Source organism: Schistocerca piceifrons, chromosome 2, assembly GCF_021461385.2.
Source record: "Schistocerca piceifrons isolate TAMUIC-IGC-003096 chromosome 2, iqSchPice1.1, whole genome shotgun sequence".
NCBI lineage: Eukaryota > Metazoa > Arthropoda > Insecta > Orthoptera > Acrididae > Schistocerca > Schistocerca piceifrons.
Window position 1 is genome coordinate 740,194,471 of NC_060139.1, and position 22,122 is coordinate 740,216,592.

At 38.9% G+C, this 22,122-nt stretch overlaps 1 protein-coding gene across 1 annotated transcript in view; it reads left to right on the forward strand.

Annotated features, from left to right (window-relative positions):
• The window catches only part of LOC124775814 (regulating synaptic membrane exocytosis protein 2-like), a 966,162-nt gene that overhangs the window by 462,494 nt on the left and 481,546 nt on the right, over window positions 1–22,122 (forward strand). Inside the window, exon 15 of the mRNA XM_047250647.1 lies at window positions 5,334–5,529. Coding sequence (XP_047106603.1) covers window positions 5,334–5,529 — 196 coding nt within the window. The remainder of the gene's footprint in view (window positions 1–5,333; window positions 5,530–22,122) is intronic.

The window sequence follows — 22,122 nt, forward strand, 5'->3', positions numbered from 1 at the left end:
TTAACTCACTAATAGAAATTCCGCTTCAAATCCAACACCTGAGCAACAGAAAACTGACCCCACCACACGAAACAAACGAAACAAACGAAAACCATGAACACACCACCAGAGAGCACGACAAACAAAAACAAGACATCTACAAACACGCCACAATCGCAAATCAAACTCCGCGCCGTAATGACGTCACACACCACAACACGCTTACGTCACGGGTCAAAGCCGACGGGTAAGATCGGACGCTTCTGTTGACCCGAACATATTTCTAACAGTATTGCGAACGGTGGTTAGAAAAGCGTTATTTTCAAAGTAAATTTCTTTTTACGCAAGATGAATTATGTTACCTGTGAGAAAGTGGGATGGATATCTAAATCACAGAGCGTTCGAAGCTGAACAGTTTGAGGACCAGCCACTTACAAGAATTTCGAGCCGAGGCATTTATGCCATGCTTTTAAATTTACTGGCACATTTGTGTGATGTATCTTAAAGTATAACACACGAAAAAAAAGATCAATATTACATGTGAAAGCTTAGCTTCTATTGTAGCGTGTTAATCTTAGAGACCAATATTGTATGTGAAAGCTCATCTTTTCTTGTAGATACGGTACTGTGTACATTAATGTAAACCGTTAACTTTTCCTCTTGTGTGTTCGCGCTGTGTAACCAGTAATCTTGCTATTGTCTGACTATAACACGTGTCCTATGCTCTGAATAGCTGCTGTCATCGGCTGGCGAGATCTCGTGGCTTGAGATGACTCGCTTACGAAAGGACATCGCAACCTCGGTTGCAACGCTCCGGAAACTAACGCGCTGTGTTTGGTGCAATTCGAATTTATACTTTCTTAATACGAAAATATGCAGCGTATATGTTGCTGCAAATCAATGCTCTGTCTTTTTTTTTTTTTCGGGAAGTTCTACGCGATTATATAAAACGTTAACCATTCAAAGGATTGATAAGTTTTACAGTTTCGAGGGAAAATCTACGGAAAACCTACTGTCACTTAGCACAGAAAAAGTGTATTTTCGCCCGGGAAAAAGCATATTTTTTAAACGGGATATCCGGGAATAATACGGGAATTTTTTTTCCTTGCCCAGGTATACACCCTGCATAGGACATTTTAATTTCCACTGTTCCGCATGTAGATTAGGTGGCTTCCATTACAAAAAATCCACTTTTCAATGAAGGGGGGAAGGGTCAGCTGCTGGTTCTACACAGCCAATGATACAATGGTGGACGAAAGATATGTCCGGAAGGAGAGACATTGATATTCACTGTTTTCAAAGGAGGAGGAACAGCTGTATTCTCAGGACCCAGCAAAACCACAACCTCAGAAATCACAACATATTCAGCAGAAACATCCAAATATTTGCAACAATGAAGCTATAAATTTCACAGCTGTCCTAACAAGGACGATGATGAAGATGATGATTAAAAGTAGCGATACAACAGATGACAGTCTAAGTTAACAAAAGAGGCAGTGAAAATAAAAATTAATGTAAAGAGTTTGTCCTTTTTTATTTTATTTCTCCTTGTTGTTGTTGTTCTTGTGGTCTTCAGTCCAGAGATTGGTTTGATACAGCTCTTCATGTTACTTTATCCTGTGCAAAGTTCTTCATCTCCCAGTACCTACTGCAACCTACATCCACCTCAATCTGTTTAGTGTATTCATCTCTTTGTCTCCATCTATGAGTTTTACCCTCCATGCTGCCCTCCACTACTAAATTGGTGATCCCTTGGTGCCTCAGAATACGCCCTACCAACTGATCCCTTCTTCTAGTCAAGTTGTGCCACAAATTTCTCTTCTCTCCAATTCTATTCAATACCTCCTCATTAGTTATGTGATCTACCCATCTAATCTTCAGCATTCTTCTGTAGCACCACATTTCAAAAGCTTCTATTCTCTTCTTGACTAAACTATTTATCATCCGTGTTTCACTTTCATACATGGCTAAACTCCATACAAATACTTTCAGAAATGACTTCCTGACACTTAAATCTATACTCGATGTTAACAAATTTCTCTTCTTCAGAAACGCTTTCCTTGCCATTGCCAGTCTACATTTTATATCCTCCCTACTTCGACCATCATAAGTTATTTTGCTCCCCAAATAGCAAAACTCATTTATTACTTTAAGCATCTCATTTCCTAATCTAAGTCCTGCAGCATCACCCAATTTAATTCAACTACATTCCATTATTCTTGTTTTGCCTTTGTTGATGTTCATCTTATATTCTCCTTTCAAGACACTGTCCATTCCGTTCAGCTGCTCTCTGACAGAATTACAATGTCATCGGCGAACCTCAAAGTTTTTATTTCTTCTCCATGGATTTTACTTCCAACTTCAAATTTTTCTTTTGTTTATTTTACTGCTTGCTCAATATACAGATTGAATAACATCGGGGATAGGCTACAACCCTGTCTCACTCCCTTCCCAACCAATGCTTCCCTTTCGTGCCCCTCGACTCTTATAACTGCCGTCTGATTTCTGTACAAATTGTAAATAGCCTTTCGCTCCCTGTATTTTACCCCTGCCACCTTCAGAATTTGAAAGAGAGTATTCCAGTCAACATTGTCAAAGCCTTTCTCTAAGTCTACAAATGCTAGAAATGTAGGTTTGCCTTTCCTTAATCTATTTTCTAAGATAAGTCATAAGGTCAGTATTGCCTCACATGTTCCAACATTTATATGGAATCTAATCTGATCATCCGTGAGGTCAGCTTCTACCAGTTTTTCCATTTGTCTGTAAAGAATTTGTGTCAGTATTTTGCAGCCATGGCTTATTAAACTGATAGTTCGGTAATTTTCACATCTGCCAACACCTGCTTTCTTTGGGATTGGAATTATTATATTTTTCTTGAAGTCTGAGGTCATTTCGCCTGTCGCATACATCTTGCTCATCAGATGGTAGAGTTTTGTTAGGCCTGGCTCTCCCAAGGCTGTCAGTAGTTCTAATGGAATCTTGTCTACTCCTGGGACCTTGTTTTGACTTAGGTCTTTCAGCGCTCTGTCAAAATCTTCATGTAGTATCATATCTCCTATTTCATCTTCATCTACTTTCTCTTCCATTTCTATAATATTGTCCTCAAGAACATCACCCTTGCATAGACCCTCTATATACTCCTTCCACCTTTTTGCTTTTCCTTCTTTGCTTAGAACTGGGTTTCCATCTGAGCTCTTGCTATTCATACAGGTCGTTCTCTTTTCCCCAAAGGTCTCTTTAATTCTCCTGTAGGCAGTATCTATCTTAGCCCTAGTGAGATAAGCCTCTACATACTTACATTTGTCCTCTAGCCATCCCTGCTTAGCCATTTTGCACTTCCTGTCGATATCATTTTTGAGACATTTGTATTCCTTTTTGCCTGCTTCATTTACTGCATTTTTATATTTTCTCATTTCATCAATTAAATTCAATATGTCTTCTGTTATCCAAGAATTTCTATTAGTTCTCATCTTTTTACCTACTTGATGCTCTACTACCTTCACTATTTCGTCTCTCAAAGCTACCCATCCTTCTTCTACTGTATTTCTTTCCCCCATTCTTGTCAATCGTTCCCTAATAATCTCCCTGAAGCTGTCTACAACCTGTGGTTGTTTCTCCTTGTATTATCAAAATGTAGAAATTAATAAATGGCACAAGTGTAGAATAGATTTATGTTAACTGTTTAGGCAGAGAAAGTTTGTAATTTTGATTAGTCAGAATATGTCAAAAGATAAATATGGTTGCTATTGCCATGTGCCTCTCCCTCTCCCCCTCCACCTCTCTCTCTCTCTCTCTCTCTCTCTCTCTCTCTCTCTCTCTCTCTCTCTCTCTCTGGTGACTACATGTTCTCAAAAAAATTGAAAGTATTGATATATCCTCAATGAGTTTTAATTTGTGGTAAAACAAAAAAAAATTGCACTAGAATTTGCAAATGGAATAAAGTTCACCACATCATTAAAAATCTGACTGTTGCTTTTGATGTATGTTATGTGAATGATGCAAGTAGTTACAAGGGGCTTAAACATTACGAAGGTGGTCATGAACTGCTGAAGATGAAGAGTGGCTTTGCTGTCCCAGTAAGTCAAACTCTGATAACAATTTCATAAAAGTGAAGAAAATGATTATTCACAGTCATCGTATCAGTATCATGGAGGTTGTTGATGATGTTAGCATATCATTTGTTTCATGCAAAGAAATTTTTTTAAGTGTTTTGCACATTAAATGTGTCACCAACACTTGTTCTGAAATTGTTACGTTTAAACTAAAACAGAGCTGAAGAAATATTGCTCATGAGCTGATGAATTAAAAGTATTAATGGGCCATGGGTGGTGATGGAACACAGATGTATGGGTATGATGAAGATAAGCTGTCAAAAGCAAATCTTCCTGAGGAGCCAATGTTGAAAGTAAACTGACATTTCAATGAAATTTGAAGTTTGTGCATACTACACTCTTTGATTTAAATGGTATTGTATACCAGATGTTCTTGTCACCAGGTTTTAAAATTTATAAAAATTGTTATTTGGGTGTTCTGTGTCATTTGCATCAAACAATACAATAAAATATTCAAATTGATGGTGAAACAACTCTCCCCAGTTGCAGCGCAAATTACTAATTTTTCATGAATCTTCAAACAAAAACAACACTCTCTATTAGACATGATATGCTATGATTACTTCTTTTTCTGAAGTTGAAAATAATAATGAAAGAATGATGTTTTGCTGACATAGAATAAATAAACACGAAATCACTACAGGAGAGAAATTCCACAGCAAAAATTACATTCTAGAAACAGTTTGAAGATTCTAAAATGTGTTAGCAAGAATGTTTTCTTTCTCGTGGGAGATACTGTCAGGTTACAAGTATAATATGACTTAACATATAAAAAAATATTGAAAAACAAATTCCACTTTTGGAGGTGATATAGATTTTAATTACCTAGTTAATTTTATGTTTGACAGATCATTTACTTATTTTTTATTGAAATGTTTTAGAACACATTTGGTTGACAGTGAGAATGGTACAACTTGTTGGCAATCACATCTGGTGCCCACTACTGCAGGGAAGCTATGTGCAGATATTCATGGAATGAATAATAATTAGTCATTTTGTTGACAAACGGACAATTTCAGTTTACATTATTTTTAAAATGATAATTTCATTTCAGTAAATGAATAAATGAAATTTTTTGAATAAAGCATCATAATTGGTTTGTAGGTGATAGTGAGTTTCCTAGTTTGAATTGCAGCTATCTGTCTTCCATGTTTTCCCATTTTATTGTAATGGTTCATTAATAGAGGTATTTTTAGTTTTGCTTGGCTACCTTTTTTGTCACAAATGCATTAAATTTTGTAGGATGGGATCATCATTACACTGGACTTAGTGACAGTGATTTACCACGAAGTACAATGCCGCCATCCAGAATGCATCGGTCACCAGACAAAGATATAATGGGTGACTTTGGTGATAGTGATATTGAGAGTGTTGTGAGTGTGACAAGCAGTGCCTTCTCAACCCAATCTGAGCGACCGCGTGGCTCCAGGGGTCTCAGGTATGTATGTGATATGAGTAGGACTTTTTATTAAAATGGCAATTGTGATCATACCATAATTTACAGTCTCGGTCCTCACACATTTGGCATATCATGTTTGTTCTCCATGTAGTGCCATTAGTTACAGTAAGTATTGCAATTGGCTTATAGCATGATGGAGTGGCAACAAAGTTGGTAACTTGTGTGAGGAATGAAATCTTTGGTAGAATTATTTATGATGAAGATGAGTGTGCATAGGAATGTCCTGCTTTTCTTGCAACTTTTTAGAGAAACCTATAAATTGGAGGGTAAAATCTGTAATCCCTGTTTAATGTAGACAGTGCACTGCAAATCGCTTCAGCTGCAAGCAAATGACCATTCACTCTGAAACTGTGTGTACCCCATGTGAAGTGCATAGTCTTTCTACAAATGGTTTATAAAATTGTATAAATAAATAGATTTCTACCCACCATATAGAGGAGATATTGAGTTGCAGACAGGCACATGAAAAAGACTTCTAAACATATGAGTTTTCAGACAAAAGGCTTTCTTCTAAAGTAAACAACACACACACACATTCACACAAGCACAACTGACACGCACATGACCACTGTCTCTGGCCACTGAGGCCAGACTGGAAGGAGCTGCACATAATGGGAGAAGGAATCTGGACAGTGGGTGTAAGGAGGAGGCTGGGACAGAGAGGAGGAGGGTTAGCAAGGTAAGGATGGAGAAAATAAAGTACTGCTTATGGGATGATGTAGGGCCATCGAGGAACAGGTTATAGCAGCTATGTGCAGTTGGAAGGTCAGATTGGAGGGGGGAGGGAGAAGTAGCAGATGAGAAAGAAAGAGAGAAGCAGAGGAGGGGGAAAAAGAGAGAGAGACATGTGGGTGTGTTAGTGGACTAGAACGATGTATAGTGCTGGACAGGGAGCTGGGAAGGAATTAACAATGAGCATTACATGCCACTTTTCAGCAAAAAACAATGACCATTACATGCCACTCTGCAGCAAAAACCAATCATACAACTTTATCTTTCTTCCACATTACAGATATAATAGTAATTCAGTGCCAGCACTTTTATGTTCCAAATGAGCATTTATTCTATTTTTAAACGGTTTACTTGTTCTCAACTCTTGCCTGAATGGCTGAGCAACAGCTAACATTTATCTCTATTTTTATGTAGGCCACTGATTTTACTTCAGTTTCTTTTATGGTTGTAACATGGCACATGTATCTACAACTGGCCCTTTATGATACTAAAGTGATTCTGATTTTCCTTCAGTTCAAACAAATAACTTTAAATTATTTTAACTGCTAATGAAACTAGCTTATGCACTGAAGAGCCAAAGAAACTGTTACACCTACCTAATATCGTGTAGGACTCCCACGAGCATGCAGAAGTGCCGCAACATGATGTGGCATGGACGTGACTAATGTCTGAAGTAGTGCTGGAGGGATCTGACGCCATGAATCCTGCAGGGCTGTCCATAAATCTGTAAGACTATGAGGGGCTGGAGATTCCTTCTGAAGAGCACGTTGCAAAGCTTCACAGATATGCTCAATAATGTTCATGTCTGGGTAGTTTGGTGACCAGCAGAAGTGTTTAAATTTAGAAAAGTGTTCCTGGAGCCACTCTGTAGCAATTCTGGACATGTGGGGTGTCATTTTGTCCTGCTGGAATTGCCCAAGTCCATCGGAATGCACAATGTACATGAATGGATGCAGGTGATCAGACAGGATGCTTATGTACGTGTTACCTATCAGAGTTGTATCTAGATGCATTGGGGGTCCCATATCACTCCAACTGTACACGCTCCACACCATTACAGAGACTCCACCAGCTTGAACAGTCCCCTGCTGACATGCAGGGCCCACAGATTCATGAGATTGTCTCCATACCCGTACACGTTCATCCACTCAATACAATTTGAAATGAGAATCGTCTGACCAGGCAACACGTTTCCAGTCATCAACAGTCCAATGCTGGTGTTGATGGGCCCAGGTGAGGTGCAAAGCTTTGTGTCCTCCAGTCACCAGGGGTACATGAGTGGACCTTCAGCTCTGAAAGCCCACATTGATGATGTTTTGTTGAGTGGTTTGCACACTGACACTTGTCGTGTCCCAGCATTGAAAACTGCAGCAATTTGCAGAAGGGTTGCACTTCTATCATGTTGAATGATTCTCTTCAGTCATCATTGGTTCCATTCTTGCAGGATCTTTTTCGAACCACAGCAATGTTGGAAATTCGATGTTTTACCAGATTTCTGGTATTCATTGTACAGTCGTGAAATGGTCGTACGGGAAAATCCCCAGTGCATCACTACTTCAGAGATACTGTGTCCTATTGCTCATGCACTGATTGTAACACCACATTCAAACTCACTTAAATCTTCGCAACCTGCCATTGTAGCAGCAGTAGGCGATCTAAGAATTGTGCCAGGCACTTTTTGCCTACTGCAGTGCTGTATTCTCCTTTTACGTATGTCTGTATTTGAATATGCATGCCTATACCAGTTTCTTTGGCACTTCAGTGTACATTGTTTGACTTTTGATGTCATCAAGCTGAAAAAGATTCTGTAGTTATTTGTACAGATATCATTATTGTTCATTTCAAACAGACTAAATATTTTTCATCGAATTTCTACTGAAATAGCATTAGACATCTGCCTCCACACTCACATATTCTATCAGTGTGCTTCAGTAAACAAAATTCTAATTATTAGCACAAAGTAAATCTCAATTACTGGCATTTATGTTCACCAACACACAACATGATAATTTTTGAAATAAATATTTTAGATATATTTGAAATTTAAAATAGCAGGAAATGATTGTGTTTTCTTATTTTTCATAGATGACACAATAAAATAAAATCTTCCATACTCTCTCTCCTACCATTCATCATATGAACATGTTTTTTCCGGTATACAAAAATATGCTACACAAAAATCAGAATCTTCTGCAAGCTGACTTAAACCTCAATTCATTGACTTCCACTGTCATGCAAGATTGACCAGTGTAATATATTTATCAGCAGCATAATTCCAATGCTTCCAATGTGAATTTACTTCACTGGATCTAGTAATCATGACTACTTGGTGCAGCATGTATGGATGGTAGAAACATTGCTCCTTAGCACTGACAACTGGCTGCAGAAGGTATAGTATGGAAACATTAAGAAAATTCAAAATTTGCTATAGAGGTTGACTAAGATGATTTTGGTGATTATGTGAGTTTTGATGTTGTACATGAGTGTGTGAAGCAGATTAAGTTATTCAATACTTATTTCCATTATGAGCTACTCTTCTTAAGTCTGCTGACCCCCATCAAAGTAACATTTCAGAACAGATTTGAACCATAAAGTGGTACAAAACCCTACATAGAATAAAACCTAGAACAGAACATTGGATTCAGGGACAGAATCTTTTACAGAAACGATATGTGAAGGAATGCACCAGAAAGAAAAATATGGAAACACTCCATGGGGAAGGCACTACTTGCTACATAGTGTGTTCACTAAAGAGCAGCAAACTCTCTACCTATTCACTTTATTCATTTTCCATAATGTTTTCAGTTCCATTAACAAAGTGGATGTTTCCCAAATTAAAAAAAAAAAAAAAAAAAAAAAAAAAAAAAAACTTCAGGAAGGGGTGGGTAAAATTTCAAATGTTTACAAACATGATGTATTTGTCCAAAATTAATTCTCTTTTTAAGCCAAATATTTCATTAGATAATGGATGAAATAGTTCATAAACATTGTATGAGCAGTTATGATTACCTTTAAAGGGTCATGGTACACACATTTATTATCTTTTCATTTACCCTACTGTGAACATTTTTTTAATGACTCAATTATGCTGAAACTGGTTGGTTGTACATTTTTTCATGCCTGTTTTTTCCTTTCCAGAGCATGTTTCTTCATCATTTCTTGAACTATTTCACTTAAGATGGGAAATTCAGTTTGTTATGTTGGTAGGTCTTCCCCAGACCTTAGTTCATAAGTAGCAAATCCAGTAAACACATTCCACAGGTTGTTGATAACATTTTCAAAATTTTACATATGACTGCCCCAAGCAGTGTGTTTTACTGTAATGTGTTCTGCATAATGTATTGATGCCTTTCATGATTGTTTGATTCATATTCTCTTGGGGAAAATATGTGTAAATTTTTATGACATTAATTTTCTACATACCTATGTTGCTGTTGTGGTCTTCAGTCTGAAGACTGGTTTGATGCAGCACTCCATGCTGCTCTATCATGTATGAGGCTCTTCTTGTCTGAATAACTGCTGCAACCTACATCCTCTTGAATCTGCTTACTATATCCATCTCTTCATCGCCCTCTGTGATTTTAGCTCTCACACTTCCCTAAAGTACTAAATTAGTGATCCCTTGATGTCTCAGAATGTGTCCTATCAACTGATACTTTCTTGTGGTTTAGTGGATCACCAGATTTTTTGTCTCTCCAATTCTATTCAGTATCTCCTCATTAGTTATGTGATCAACCCATCTAATCTTCAACATTCTTCTATAGCACCACATTTCAACAGCTTTTATTCTCTTTTTGTCTTAATTACTTATAATCTATGTTTCATGTTGTAAATAGCCTTTCACTCCCCATATTTTACCCCTGCTACCTTCAGAATTTCAAAGAGAGTATTCCAATCAACATGGTCAAAAGCTGTCTCCAAGTCTGCATACGCTATAAATGTAGGTTTGTGTTTCCTTATCTTCTAAGCTAATTCATAGGGTCAGTGTTGCCTCACTTTTTCCTACATTTCTCTGGAATCAAAATTGATTTCCCAAGGTGGGTTTCTATGATTATTCCATTCTTCTGTAAAGAATTCATGTTAATATTTTGCAACCATGAGTTGTTAAACTCGTGGTTTGGTTTTTTCACACCTTTCAGCAACTGCTTTCTTTGGCATTAGAATAACTACATTCTTTTTGAAGTCTGAGGATATTTCTGCTGTCTCATACATCTTGCACAACAGATGGAAGAGTTTTCTCATGGATGGCTCTCCCATGGCTATCAGGAGTTCTGGCAGAATATCATCTACACTGGGGCCTTGTTTTGACCTAGATCTTTCAGAGCTCTGTCAAATTCTTTGGAGTATCATGTCTCCCATCTCATGTTCATTGACATCCACTTCCCTTTCTATAATATTACCTTCAAGTTCATCTCCATTGTATAGACCCTCTTCACACTTTTTTCACCTTTCAGCTTTATCTTCTTTGCTTAGGACTGGTTTTCCACCTGAGCTCTTGATATTCGTACAGCTGCTTCTCTTTTCACCAAAGGCTTCTTTAATGTTCTTGTAGTTGGTCTCTATCTTTTCAATGGTGGAATTTGCTTCTAAATCCTTACATTTGTCCTCAAGCCATTCCTGCTTAGCCATTTTGCACTTCCTGTTAATCTCATTTTTTAAACATCTGTATTCCCTTTGGCCTGCTTCATTTGCTGCAATTTTTAATTTTCTTCTTTCATCAGTTAAGTTCAATATCTCTTGTGTTATCCAATGATTTCTACTAGGCCTTGTCTTTTTATCTATTTGATCCTCTGCTACCTTCATCTCGTAAACCTATCCATTTGTCTTCTACTGTATTCCTTTTGCCTGTTCTAGTCAACTGTTGCCTAATGCTTCCTTTCAAACCCTCAACAACCTCTGATTCTTTCAACTTATCCAGGTCCCATCTCTGCAATTTCCGACTTTTTCAATTTCTTCAGTTTAAAAGTTCATAACCAATAAATTGTGGTTCAAGTCCATATCTGCACCTGAAAATGTCTTACAATTTAAAATCTGGCTCCTAAATCTCTGCCATACCGTTAGATAATCAATCTGAAACTTTAAAGTGTCTCCAGACCTCTTCCTCTTCTTTTATGATTCTTAAACCTAGCGATAGCCATGATTAAATTATGCTCTATGCAAATTTCTGCCAGGTGGCTTCCTCTTTCATTCCTTTCTCCCAGTCCATATTCACCTATTATTTTTTCATCTATTTCTTTTCCTAGTATTGAATTCCAGTCCCTCATCACAGTTAAATTTTCATCTTCCGTGACCATCTGATTAATTTCTATTATCTCACCATACATTTATTCAATCTCTTCATCATCTGCAGAGCTAGTTGGCATATAAACTTGTACTAGTGTGTTAGGCATGGGCCTCGTGTCTACATTACCTACAATAATGCATTCACTGTGCCGTTCGTAGTAGCTTACCATCATTCCTATGTTTTTATTAATTATTAAATACACTCTGGCAATGCCCATATCTCACTTTGTATTTTTAACCCTGTATTCACCTGACCAGGAGACCAGTTCCTCCTACCACCAAACTTCACTAATTTTCACAATATCTAACTTCAAGCTATCCATTTCAGTACCTGCCCAATTTAGGTATCCAACATTCCGTGCTCCGATCCATAGAATGCATGTTTTGTTTCTTCTGATGATGACATCCTCCTGAATAGTCCCCACCTGGAGATCTGAATGGGTTACTAATTTTACCTTTGGAATATTGTACCCAAGAGGATGCCATCATCATTTAACCATACAATAGAGCCGTATGCCCTCAGGAAAAATTACTGCTGTAATTTTCCCTCACTTTCAGCCATTTGCAGTACCAGCACAAGAAAGCCATTTTGGTTGATGTTACAAAGTCACATTGATCAGTCCTGCAGACTGTTGCCCTTGAACCTACTGAAAAGGCTGTGCCCTCACATTTTTGTCTGCCCTCTCAACAGATACCCCTCCACTGTGGTTGTAATTACAGTTGGTCTTGTGTATTGCTGAGGCATGCAAGCCACCCTACTAATGGCGAGGTCCATGGTTCATTGATATCCCTATACATTGCATAATTCTTTCAGAAATAAATTGATTCCCATTGTTGGACAAAAGTGACTTTGGTAAGCCCACATTGTGAAATTAATCAGTTTCTAGTTTTTATGCAATAGTTCTAGTGTTGGCCGTCTTGATAGGGTACAGTTTTATACATATTGAAAAAGTATCCAGAACTACAAAAGTATGTTTACAATGGTCCCAGCAAATTCATAGTGATTAATTATTTTGGGACACTAGGAAAGACTGAATTCATTAATCCTTTTGATGGTACTGTTGTGGTCTTTACACTTTTTCATCTATTACATATAGCCAATCTTTTCTTTACTCTTCTCTGTTAGTTGTTGAATATTACAATTTCCTGAATTTTGGCCACAGTTCTTCTAGCTCTATAATAACCACAGCTGTCATGTAGGTAATGAATCAGTGTATCCAAATGTTGCTCAGGGAAATACAAGTTCCACTTTCATTTATGCAGAGTCTATCCTCTGAACAATAAACCTTTGTTTACTATATAATACTGTTTTGCCTTTACAATGTCATATGAATTCGAACATTGTTTCATTAATTTCAGATTTAGATCTTCATGTTGTTTCCTTCTTGTGTACTTGCAAATCTATGTCTACATCTACATTCTGCAAAGCACCATAAGGTGCATGACAGAGGGTGCATCCCATTGTACCAGTTATTAGGGTTTCTTCCTGTTCGGTTCATGTAAGGAGCACAGGAAGAATGATTGTCTGAATGCCTCTGTGTGTGCAGTAATTATTCTAAACTTCTCCTCACTATCCTTATGTGAGCAATACATTGGGGGTTGTAGTATATCCCTAGAGTAATCATTTAAAGCCTTTCTTGGGATAGTTTATGTCCATCTTCGTGAGTCTGCCAGTTGAGTTCCTTCAGTATCTCTGTAATACTCTCCCATGGATTAAACAAGCCCATGACCATTCATGCTGCCCTTCTCTGTATACATTCAATATCCCCTGTTAGTCTTACGTGGTATCGATCTCACACACTTGAGCAATATCCTAGAACCAGTCACACGACTGATCTTTAAGCAATCTCCTGTGTAGACTGATTGCACTTCCCAATATTCTGGCATTAAACTGAAGCGTATCACCTGCTTTACACCCAACTGAACCTATGGGATCATTCCATTTCATATCCTTACAAAGTATTACACCCAGATATTTGAGTGAGTTGGCCAGTTCCAACAGTGACTCATTGATATTATAGTCATTGGATACTGCATCTTTTGGTTTTGTGAAGTGCGAAATTTTATATTTCTGAAAAATCAGGTCAAGTTGTCAATCTCTGTACCACGTTGAAATCTTATCAAGATCTGACTGAATATTTATGTAGTTTCTCTCAGATAGTACTTCATTATAGATAACTGCATCATCTGCCAAAAGCCTGATTTTACTATTAATGTTGTCTGCAAGGTCATTAATATACAACATGAAAGGCAAGGATCCCAACACACTTCCCTGGGGAACGCTCAAAGTTATGTCTACATCTGATGATGACTCTCCATCCAAGACAACACTGTTGTGTCCTCCCTACTAAAGAGTTCTGAGTCCAGTCTCAAATTTCACTTGATACCCCATATGATCATACTTTTGTCAATAACCTTAGGTGCAGTTCTGAGTCAAATACTTTTCAGAAATCAAGAAACACTTCATCTGCCTGGTTGCCTTGACCCAAAGTTTTCAGTGTGTCACGTGAGAAAAGTACGAGTTGAGTTTCACATGTGCGATGTTTTCAAAATCCATCTGGTTGGCATTGAGGAGATCATTCTGTTGAAAATACCTCATTATGTTTGAGCTCAGAATATGTTCTAAGATTGTACAACAAATTGATGTCAAGAATATTGGACGGTAGTTTTGTGGATCACTTCTAGTACCCTTCTTATAGATGCATGTGACCTGCACCTTTTCCAAGAACTAGGCATGGTTTCTTGTTGGAGGGTTCTATGTAGATTATAGTTAGGAGAGGGGCTAACTCTGCCATGAACTCAGTATAGAATCTGACAGGGATTCCATTGTGTCCTGGATCTTTGTTAAATTGTAATGATTTCAGCTATTTCTCAACACCACTGACAGTAATACTTATTTCTTTCATCTTTTCAGTGGTATGAGGCTTAAATTAGGGTGTTCTCCTGGTTTTCCCTTTATAAAGGAATGGTTGAAAATTGTGTTAAACATATCAGTTTTGCTTTGCCATCCTCAGTTTCAGTTCCCGTCTCATTCACTGGGGACTGTTCACTAACTCTGGCGCCACTAAAGCATATATACGAACAGGAATTCTTCAAATTAATGAAATGTCATTTGACAATATACTGCTATGGTAGTCATTAAAGGCATCACACATTTCTCTCTTGATAACCAAACACATTTCATTCAGCATCTCTATATAGCCCTACACTTTGTTTGTACCTATTATGCAGTAATCTCTGTTTCCTTAGAAGTTTCTCTACAGTGATTATATACCATGGAGGTTCCCGCCCATTATGAACTGTTCTGCTGGGCACATATCTATCCAGTGCATTCTTTTAAACTTGAGCCGTAGTTCCTGTACATGCTCCTGCTCTGTGCTGAAAGTTTCATATTTCTCATTGAGGTATGGCACTACTGATTTTGTATCTAGTTTGCTAAACATATACACTCCTGGAAATGGAAAAAAGAACACATTGACACTGGTGTGTCAGACCCACCATATTTGCTCCGGACACTGCGAGAGGGCTGTACAAGCAATGATCACACGCACGGCACAGCGGACACACCAGGAACCGCAGTGGTGGCCGTCGAATGGCGCTAGCTGCGCAGCATTTGTGCACCGCCGCCGTCAGTGTCAGCCAGTTTTCCGTGGCATACGGAGCTCCATCGCAGTCTTTAACACTGGTAGCATGCCGCGACAGCGTGGACGTGAACCGTATGTGCAGTTGACGGACTTTGAGCGAGGGCGTACAGTGGGCATGCGGGAGGCCGGGTGGACGTACCGCCAAATTGCTCAACACGTGGGGCGTGAGGTCTCCACAGTACATCGATGTTGTCGCCAGTGGTCGGCGGAAGGTGCACGTGCCCATTGACCTGGGACCGGACTGCAGCGACGTACGGATGCACGCCAAGACCGTAGGATCCTACGCAGTGCCGTAGGGGACCGCACCGCCACTTCCCAGCAAATTAGGGACACTGTTGCTCCTGGGGTATCGGCGAGGACCATTCGCAACCGTCTCCATGAAGCTGGGCTACGGTCCCGCACACCGTTAGGCCGTCTTCCGCTCACGCCCCAACATCGTGCAGCCCGCCTCCAGTGGTGTCGCGACAGGCGTGAATGGAGGGACGAATGGAGACGTGTCGTCTTCAGCGATGAGAGTCGCTTCTGCCTTAGTGCCAATGATGGTTGTATGCGTGTTTGGCGCCGTGCAGGTGAGCGCCACAATCAGGACTGCATACGACTGAGGCACACAGGGCCAACACCCGGCATCATGGTGTGGGGAGCGATCTCCTACACTGGCCGTACACCACTGGTGATCGTCGAGGCGACACTGAATAGTGCACGGTACATCCAAACCGTCATCGAACCCGTCGTTCTACCATTCCTAGACCGGCAAGGGAACTTGCTGTTCCAACAGGACAATGCACGTCCGCATGTATCCCGTGCCACCCAACGTGCTCTAGAAGGTGTAAGTCAACTACCCTGGCCAGCAAGATCTCCGGATCAGTCCCCCATTGAGCATGTTTGGGACTGGATGAAGCGTCGTCTCACGTGGTCTGCACGTCCAGCACGAACGCTGGTCCAACTGAGGCGCCAGGTGGAAATGGCATGGCAAGCCGTTCCACAGGACTACATCCAGCATCTCTACGATCATCTCCATGGGAGAATAGCAGCCTGCATTGCTGCGAAAGGTGGATATACACTGTACTAGTGCCGACATTGTGCATGCTCTGTTGCCTGTGTCTATGTGCCTGTGGTTCTGTCAGTGTGATCATGTGATGTATCTGACCCCAGGAATGTGTCAATAAAGTTTCCCCTTCCTGGGACAATGAATTCACGGTGTTCTTATTTCAATTTCCAGGAGTGTATATCTTTCTGATTGTTTTAGTTTTCCTTTGTACTCTGGTAATAATTGTTGCCAGAACCTTGTCATAGTCATTGGTACCAGTTTCAATGTGGACATCCTCACAGAGGACAGGTCTGTTTGTTGCCATTAAATCAAATATATTTCCATTATGAGGTGGCTTTCAGAGAAGGCATTATTAAAGTTTCACAGGATGTCTTATCACACCCTCATTTTGTACCCATCACTGATACTGAGTCTTCCCCAAACAGTGTCAAGTACAGCTTCAATTTCTATCTCAGTGGATTTGGGTTTATTGTGTCCTGCAACAAATACACCACCTCCATTTCCCATTTCCTGTCCTTTTGGTATACACTTAAATGTTCTGCCAAAATCTCACAGCTATCAATTTCAGGTTTCAATCAGCTTTCTTTACCTTGTGTTATGTGAGCTTCATTGTTTTTCGTGAACACATGAAAGTCTGGCACTTTGTTGTGTATTTTTGGCAGTTTACCATTAGGATTTTAATACTATTGCCTATGGGAGGCATTCCTTTTGATCTTAAACTGATACCTCCTGTGTTTCGTACATCTATTGTTATCTAGATTGGATGGAGACTCACCTAAACTAAAAAAAAAAAAAAAAAGCCCTTGTGTGTACCCCACACACAGTCAGCTACCTGCTACCTGAGTAGCAGTCTCTGATGTGCAGTGCACACCTGACCTATTTAGGGGGACCCCACAGTTCTCAACACTTTGGCTCAAGTCCAGGAAGTCGAAGCCTAGTGTGTCACAGAACCTTAAAAGTCTCTGCTTCAGTCCTTCCACTAGACTCAGAAACAAAGGACCACAATCAGTTTTCGGGACAACACTGCAAATTATGAGCTTCATTGAAGCTCCAAGCATAAGACTGGTCTTGTCAACCTTATCTGCCAGTCACTGGAATAGCGCAAAAATGATCTCGGACCCCACACAACAAGCATAATTGGTTCTGACGTGTGCCACAATCTGCAGCTGACTGCACCCTGTTCCCTCAGTGCCTGCCAGAATGGCCTTTTCAACATGTTCAATGAGGTCCCCAGATATACACACTGAGTGCACCTGGTGTCCTTTTCTGTCCTTGCTGCCATTTCACTAAGGGGTTCCATAATTTGCCATATGTTTGAACTACCAGCGATTAATAGACCCCTACTCTTTTGTGTTTGCCTCCTCCTGACACCAGACAAAACAGGTTAAGTGAGTCCCACTGCCTGTGTTTCAGTTTCAGTGAAAGGCAGTACCTCAAACTTGTGGGTTAGGTGGATTGGTACAACAGCCTGAGATCTCTCTGGTCCCCATCCACCCTGTGCAAGATGCCAAGCCCCACCACTGACACACCGTTTGGAATCAAGTGGACAGGTAATGACAGATCCTTTACATTCTGGGGAGGAAACAGGATCAATGGCATGGGATAGTACTTGAGATACCTCTGGTATAGGTATCAGAGGTACACGACTCTCTGGAACTCTTCCAACACACTGATTTAGCAGCTGCCAATCATTTGACGTAGTCAGGATGATTTCTAGCTGCTTGTGTATGTCAACCAACTGTCCCATGTTTGAGAAATGCATTCACAGTGGGGCTGCATTTTGGCTGATGCAGTTAATATACAACAAATGCAGGTAGCATACAGGGCTACTCCTCTTTAAAAGAAAACTAGATATAACACAATATGTTAGAAAATCTGCTGTAGTAACTAAATCACAAATGCTGATTTGGCACAAATTGCTCATAGATTATGCAAAGTACAGTGGCAGCTTCTGAAAATTCTCAAAAATGAATGTTTATTTCCAATGATGCACAATGAAATTCAGGAATGATGTATACTTTGGCTGAACTGTGAACCACAAACACTGGTTTGCTAAGAATTAAATTACATATCCAAAATGCTCATACTGCTAACTTAAGAAAATATAGTTTTGTAAGAGTCTGAAAATTCTGAAACTACCCTATTTCCCACACAATTGTACAACTAATTGGAGAAATATTGTTGTGAATGAGAATAGGCCTACTGTTGCAACAATTTTTAAGGAACATAATTTAGTTTAAGCCTACAATTGACAATAACAGTACTAGTATCTCTTGAAAATGTGCCAGCATCTCTATACATCAGACAGTTAGTACAGTTGCAGAGCATTTACAGTGCACAAGTGACATCTTAAACAAAGGAAGCTTGACAAGTTGGCCATAGCTGAGCATTGCCTGGAAAATGGACACAAAATACAGTTGAAAACATGAGAGTCTTGTCTAATGCATCAACATACTGGGATTCTGTTATAAAAGGCACTTTCTGATTGGTGCCAGAGGATGCATTCTTGGCTGCCACCTACTGGCAGGTACTCCATATCAGCGACCTCAGTAGTCATTAGACATTGTGAGAGAGAAGAATGTGGTGCTCCGTGGAACTCATGGACTTCAAATGTGGTCAGGTGATTGGGTGTCACTTGTGTCATACATCTGTACCCAAGATTTCCACACTCATAAACATCCCTGGGTCCACTGTTTCCAATGTGATAGTGAAGTGGAAATGTGAAGGGACATGTACAGCACAAAAACGTACAAGCCAACCTCATCTGTTGACTGACAGAAACCGCCGACAGTTGAAGAGAAGCATAATGTGTAATAGGCAGACATCTATCGAGACCATCACACAGGAATTCCAAACTGCATCAGGATCCACTGCAAGTACTATGACAGTTAGGCGGGAGGTGAGGAAGCTTGGATTTCATGGTTGAATGGCTGCTCATAAGCCACACATCCCGCTGGTAAATGCCAAATGATGCCTCGCTTGGTGTAAGGAGTGTAAACATTGGATGATTGCACAGTGAAAAAATGTTGTGTGGAGTGACGAATCAGGGTACACAATGTGCAATCCAATGGCAGGGTGTGGGTATGGTGAATGCCCAGTGAACATCATCTGTCAGCGTGTGTAGTGCCAACAATAAAATTCGGAGGTGGTGGTGTTATGGTGTGGTCGTGATTTTCATAAAGGTGGCTTGACATGGATGTTTTAAGCACTTTCTTGCTTCCCACTGTTGAAGAGCAATTCACAGACAGCGATTGCATCTTTCAACAAGATTGAACACCTGTTCATAATGCACAGCCTGTGGCAGAGTGGTTACATGACAATAAAAACCCTGTAATGGACTGGCCTGCACAGAGTCCTGACCTGAATCCTACAGAACACCTATGGGATGTTTTGGAATGCCGACTTCGGGCCAGGCCTCACCAGCCGACATTGATACCTCTCCTTAGTGCTACACTCCGTGAAGAATGGACTGCCATTCCCCAAAAAACCTCCCAGCATGTGATTGAATGTATGCCTGTGAGAGTGGAAGATCTCTTCAAGGCTAAGAGTGGGCCAACACCATATTGAGTTTCAGCATTGCTCGAAAAGCTCTTGACTAATTTACTTCAAATTTTTAGAGGGTACTTTAAAAAATGTTTGGGGGAACATAGGCTACACATTTTTAAATATATATGCTATGTTCATGTACATATACCTGTACATTATATAGATGGGAAAATTTGTTAGCAAAGAAATATTGTTAGGAGAATTCTCCAAAAGTTCTTTATTGGTTTACTTCCAATTTTTATATGATCCTCTAATAAATGTTCAGACAGACATAGATACATATTTTTAATATATATGGTATATAAATATATACTACGTAAAGGGGAAATGCAGTTAGCAATGAACTCAAAATATTCCTGACTGCTGTACTAATAAACATTGAGACAAACACAGGCTATATATTTTTAAATATATATAACAAATAAATATATATCCATCTATCTATACTTACTGTATGGATTAATGTTGTTATCAAAAATGTCAAAAAATGCTTGACCAGTTTACATCAAATTTTTCACGATAGTGAAAATGTGTATGTTGTATAAATATATACAAAACACATCAAGGGTAAATGTTGTTAGCAAAAATCTTGAGATGTTCTGTACTAATTTACTTTAGATTTTTACACAATACTCTAATGAATGCTCTGACAGATGTAGGCCACATTTATTTATTTATTTATTTTGTTTTTTGTTTTTTTTCCAATATGTAAGGTATAAAAATGTATATAAAGAGGAAACATTGTTACGAAAAGTCTCAAAAACTTCTTGATCAATTTAGTTCAGATTTTTGCATCATATTCTAACGTATTTTTGGATGGGCATTGGCTACATATTTCTCTAATATATGTGGCACATACTAGTGTCTATAATACATAAAGGGGAAACATTCTTAGCAAAAAGCTCATAAATTTCATGACAGATTTATTTCATATTTTTACATGAATATTCAGGTAGACACAGGTAAATATTTTTAAAGTATGTGCTACATAAAGATATATGTAATACATGGAGGGGAAATGTTAGTAAACATCTCAAAAAAATTCTTGATCAATTTGTTTCCAATTTTTGCTCTCTACTCCAATTAACTTTTGGCCAGGTGTACGCTAGATACTTTTTAAATATGTGTATGATACATACATAGATACAAAATATGTAAAAGAGAAACATAGTTAGCAAAAATCTTGAAATGTTCTTGAACAATATATTTGTAATTTTTACTCAATACTCTAATAAAAATTCGACCAGACGTAGACTGTGTATTTTTTAAAAATGTAAATATATGTGTAATATATAAAAAGGAGATGTTGGTTAGCAAAAAAACCTCAAAAATTTATTGACCGATTTAATCCAAATGTCTACATGATACTGTAATGTATGTTTGGATGGGCATACGTTACATATTTATTTTATGTATGTGGTATTTAAATGTACTGTACATGTAGTATGTAAAGGGGAAATGTTAGCAATAAGTTCAAAAAATTGTTGACTGCTTTACTTCATATTTTTACATGATACTCTAATAAATGTTTGCACTTACTTAGGCTACATATTTTAAATATATATGGTAAATAAATATACATGTAATACGCGAATGGCAAATGTTGTTAGCAGAAATAATGAAAAGTTCTTGATCAATTCATTTCAAGTTTTTACATGATGCTCTAATAAACATCTGGACAGGCATCAGCTGTATACTTTTTAAATATATGTAATATAGAAGTATATATAAATATAATATATAAAATCTCAAAAAGTTCTTAATCACTTTACTTCAAATTGTTACACGATAGTCTACTAACATTCAGATAGACATAGGCTATATACATTTTTTAAACAAGAATGTAAAGATTTTCTGTTAAAACCAACAGCAAGAAAGAAAATGTTGTGCTGGGAAAATGTGGTATTTTATTTTCTTTCTCACAGTCAGTGTTAAGTTAGATACCAGGGCACGTAAACTATTAGATAAATTTTTACTTGTATATATATTCTTTTTGGCAATGGCCTTGCCGCAGTGGATACACCGGTTCCTGTGAGATCACCAAAGTTAAGCGCTGTTGGGCGTCGTCGGCACTTGGATGGGTGACCATCCAGGCTGGCATGCACTGTTGCCATTTTTCGGGGTGCACTCAGCCTCATGATGGCAATTGAGGAGCTACTCGACTGAATAGTAGCGGCTTCGGTCAAGGGAGAGCGGTGTGCTGACCCCACACCCCTCCTATCCGCATCCTCCACCGAGGATGACACGGCGGTCGGATGGTCCCAGTAGGCCACGGAGTGCTTATATATATTCTTTTTCCTTATATATAGACAACGGTGT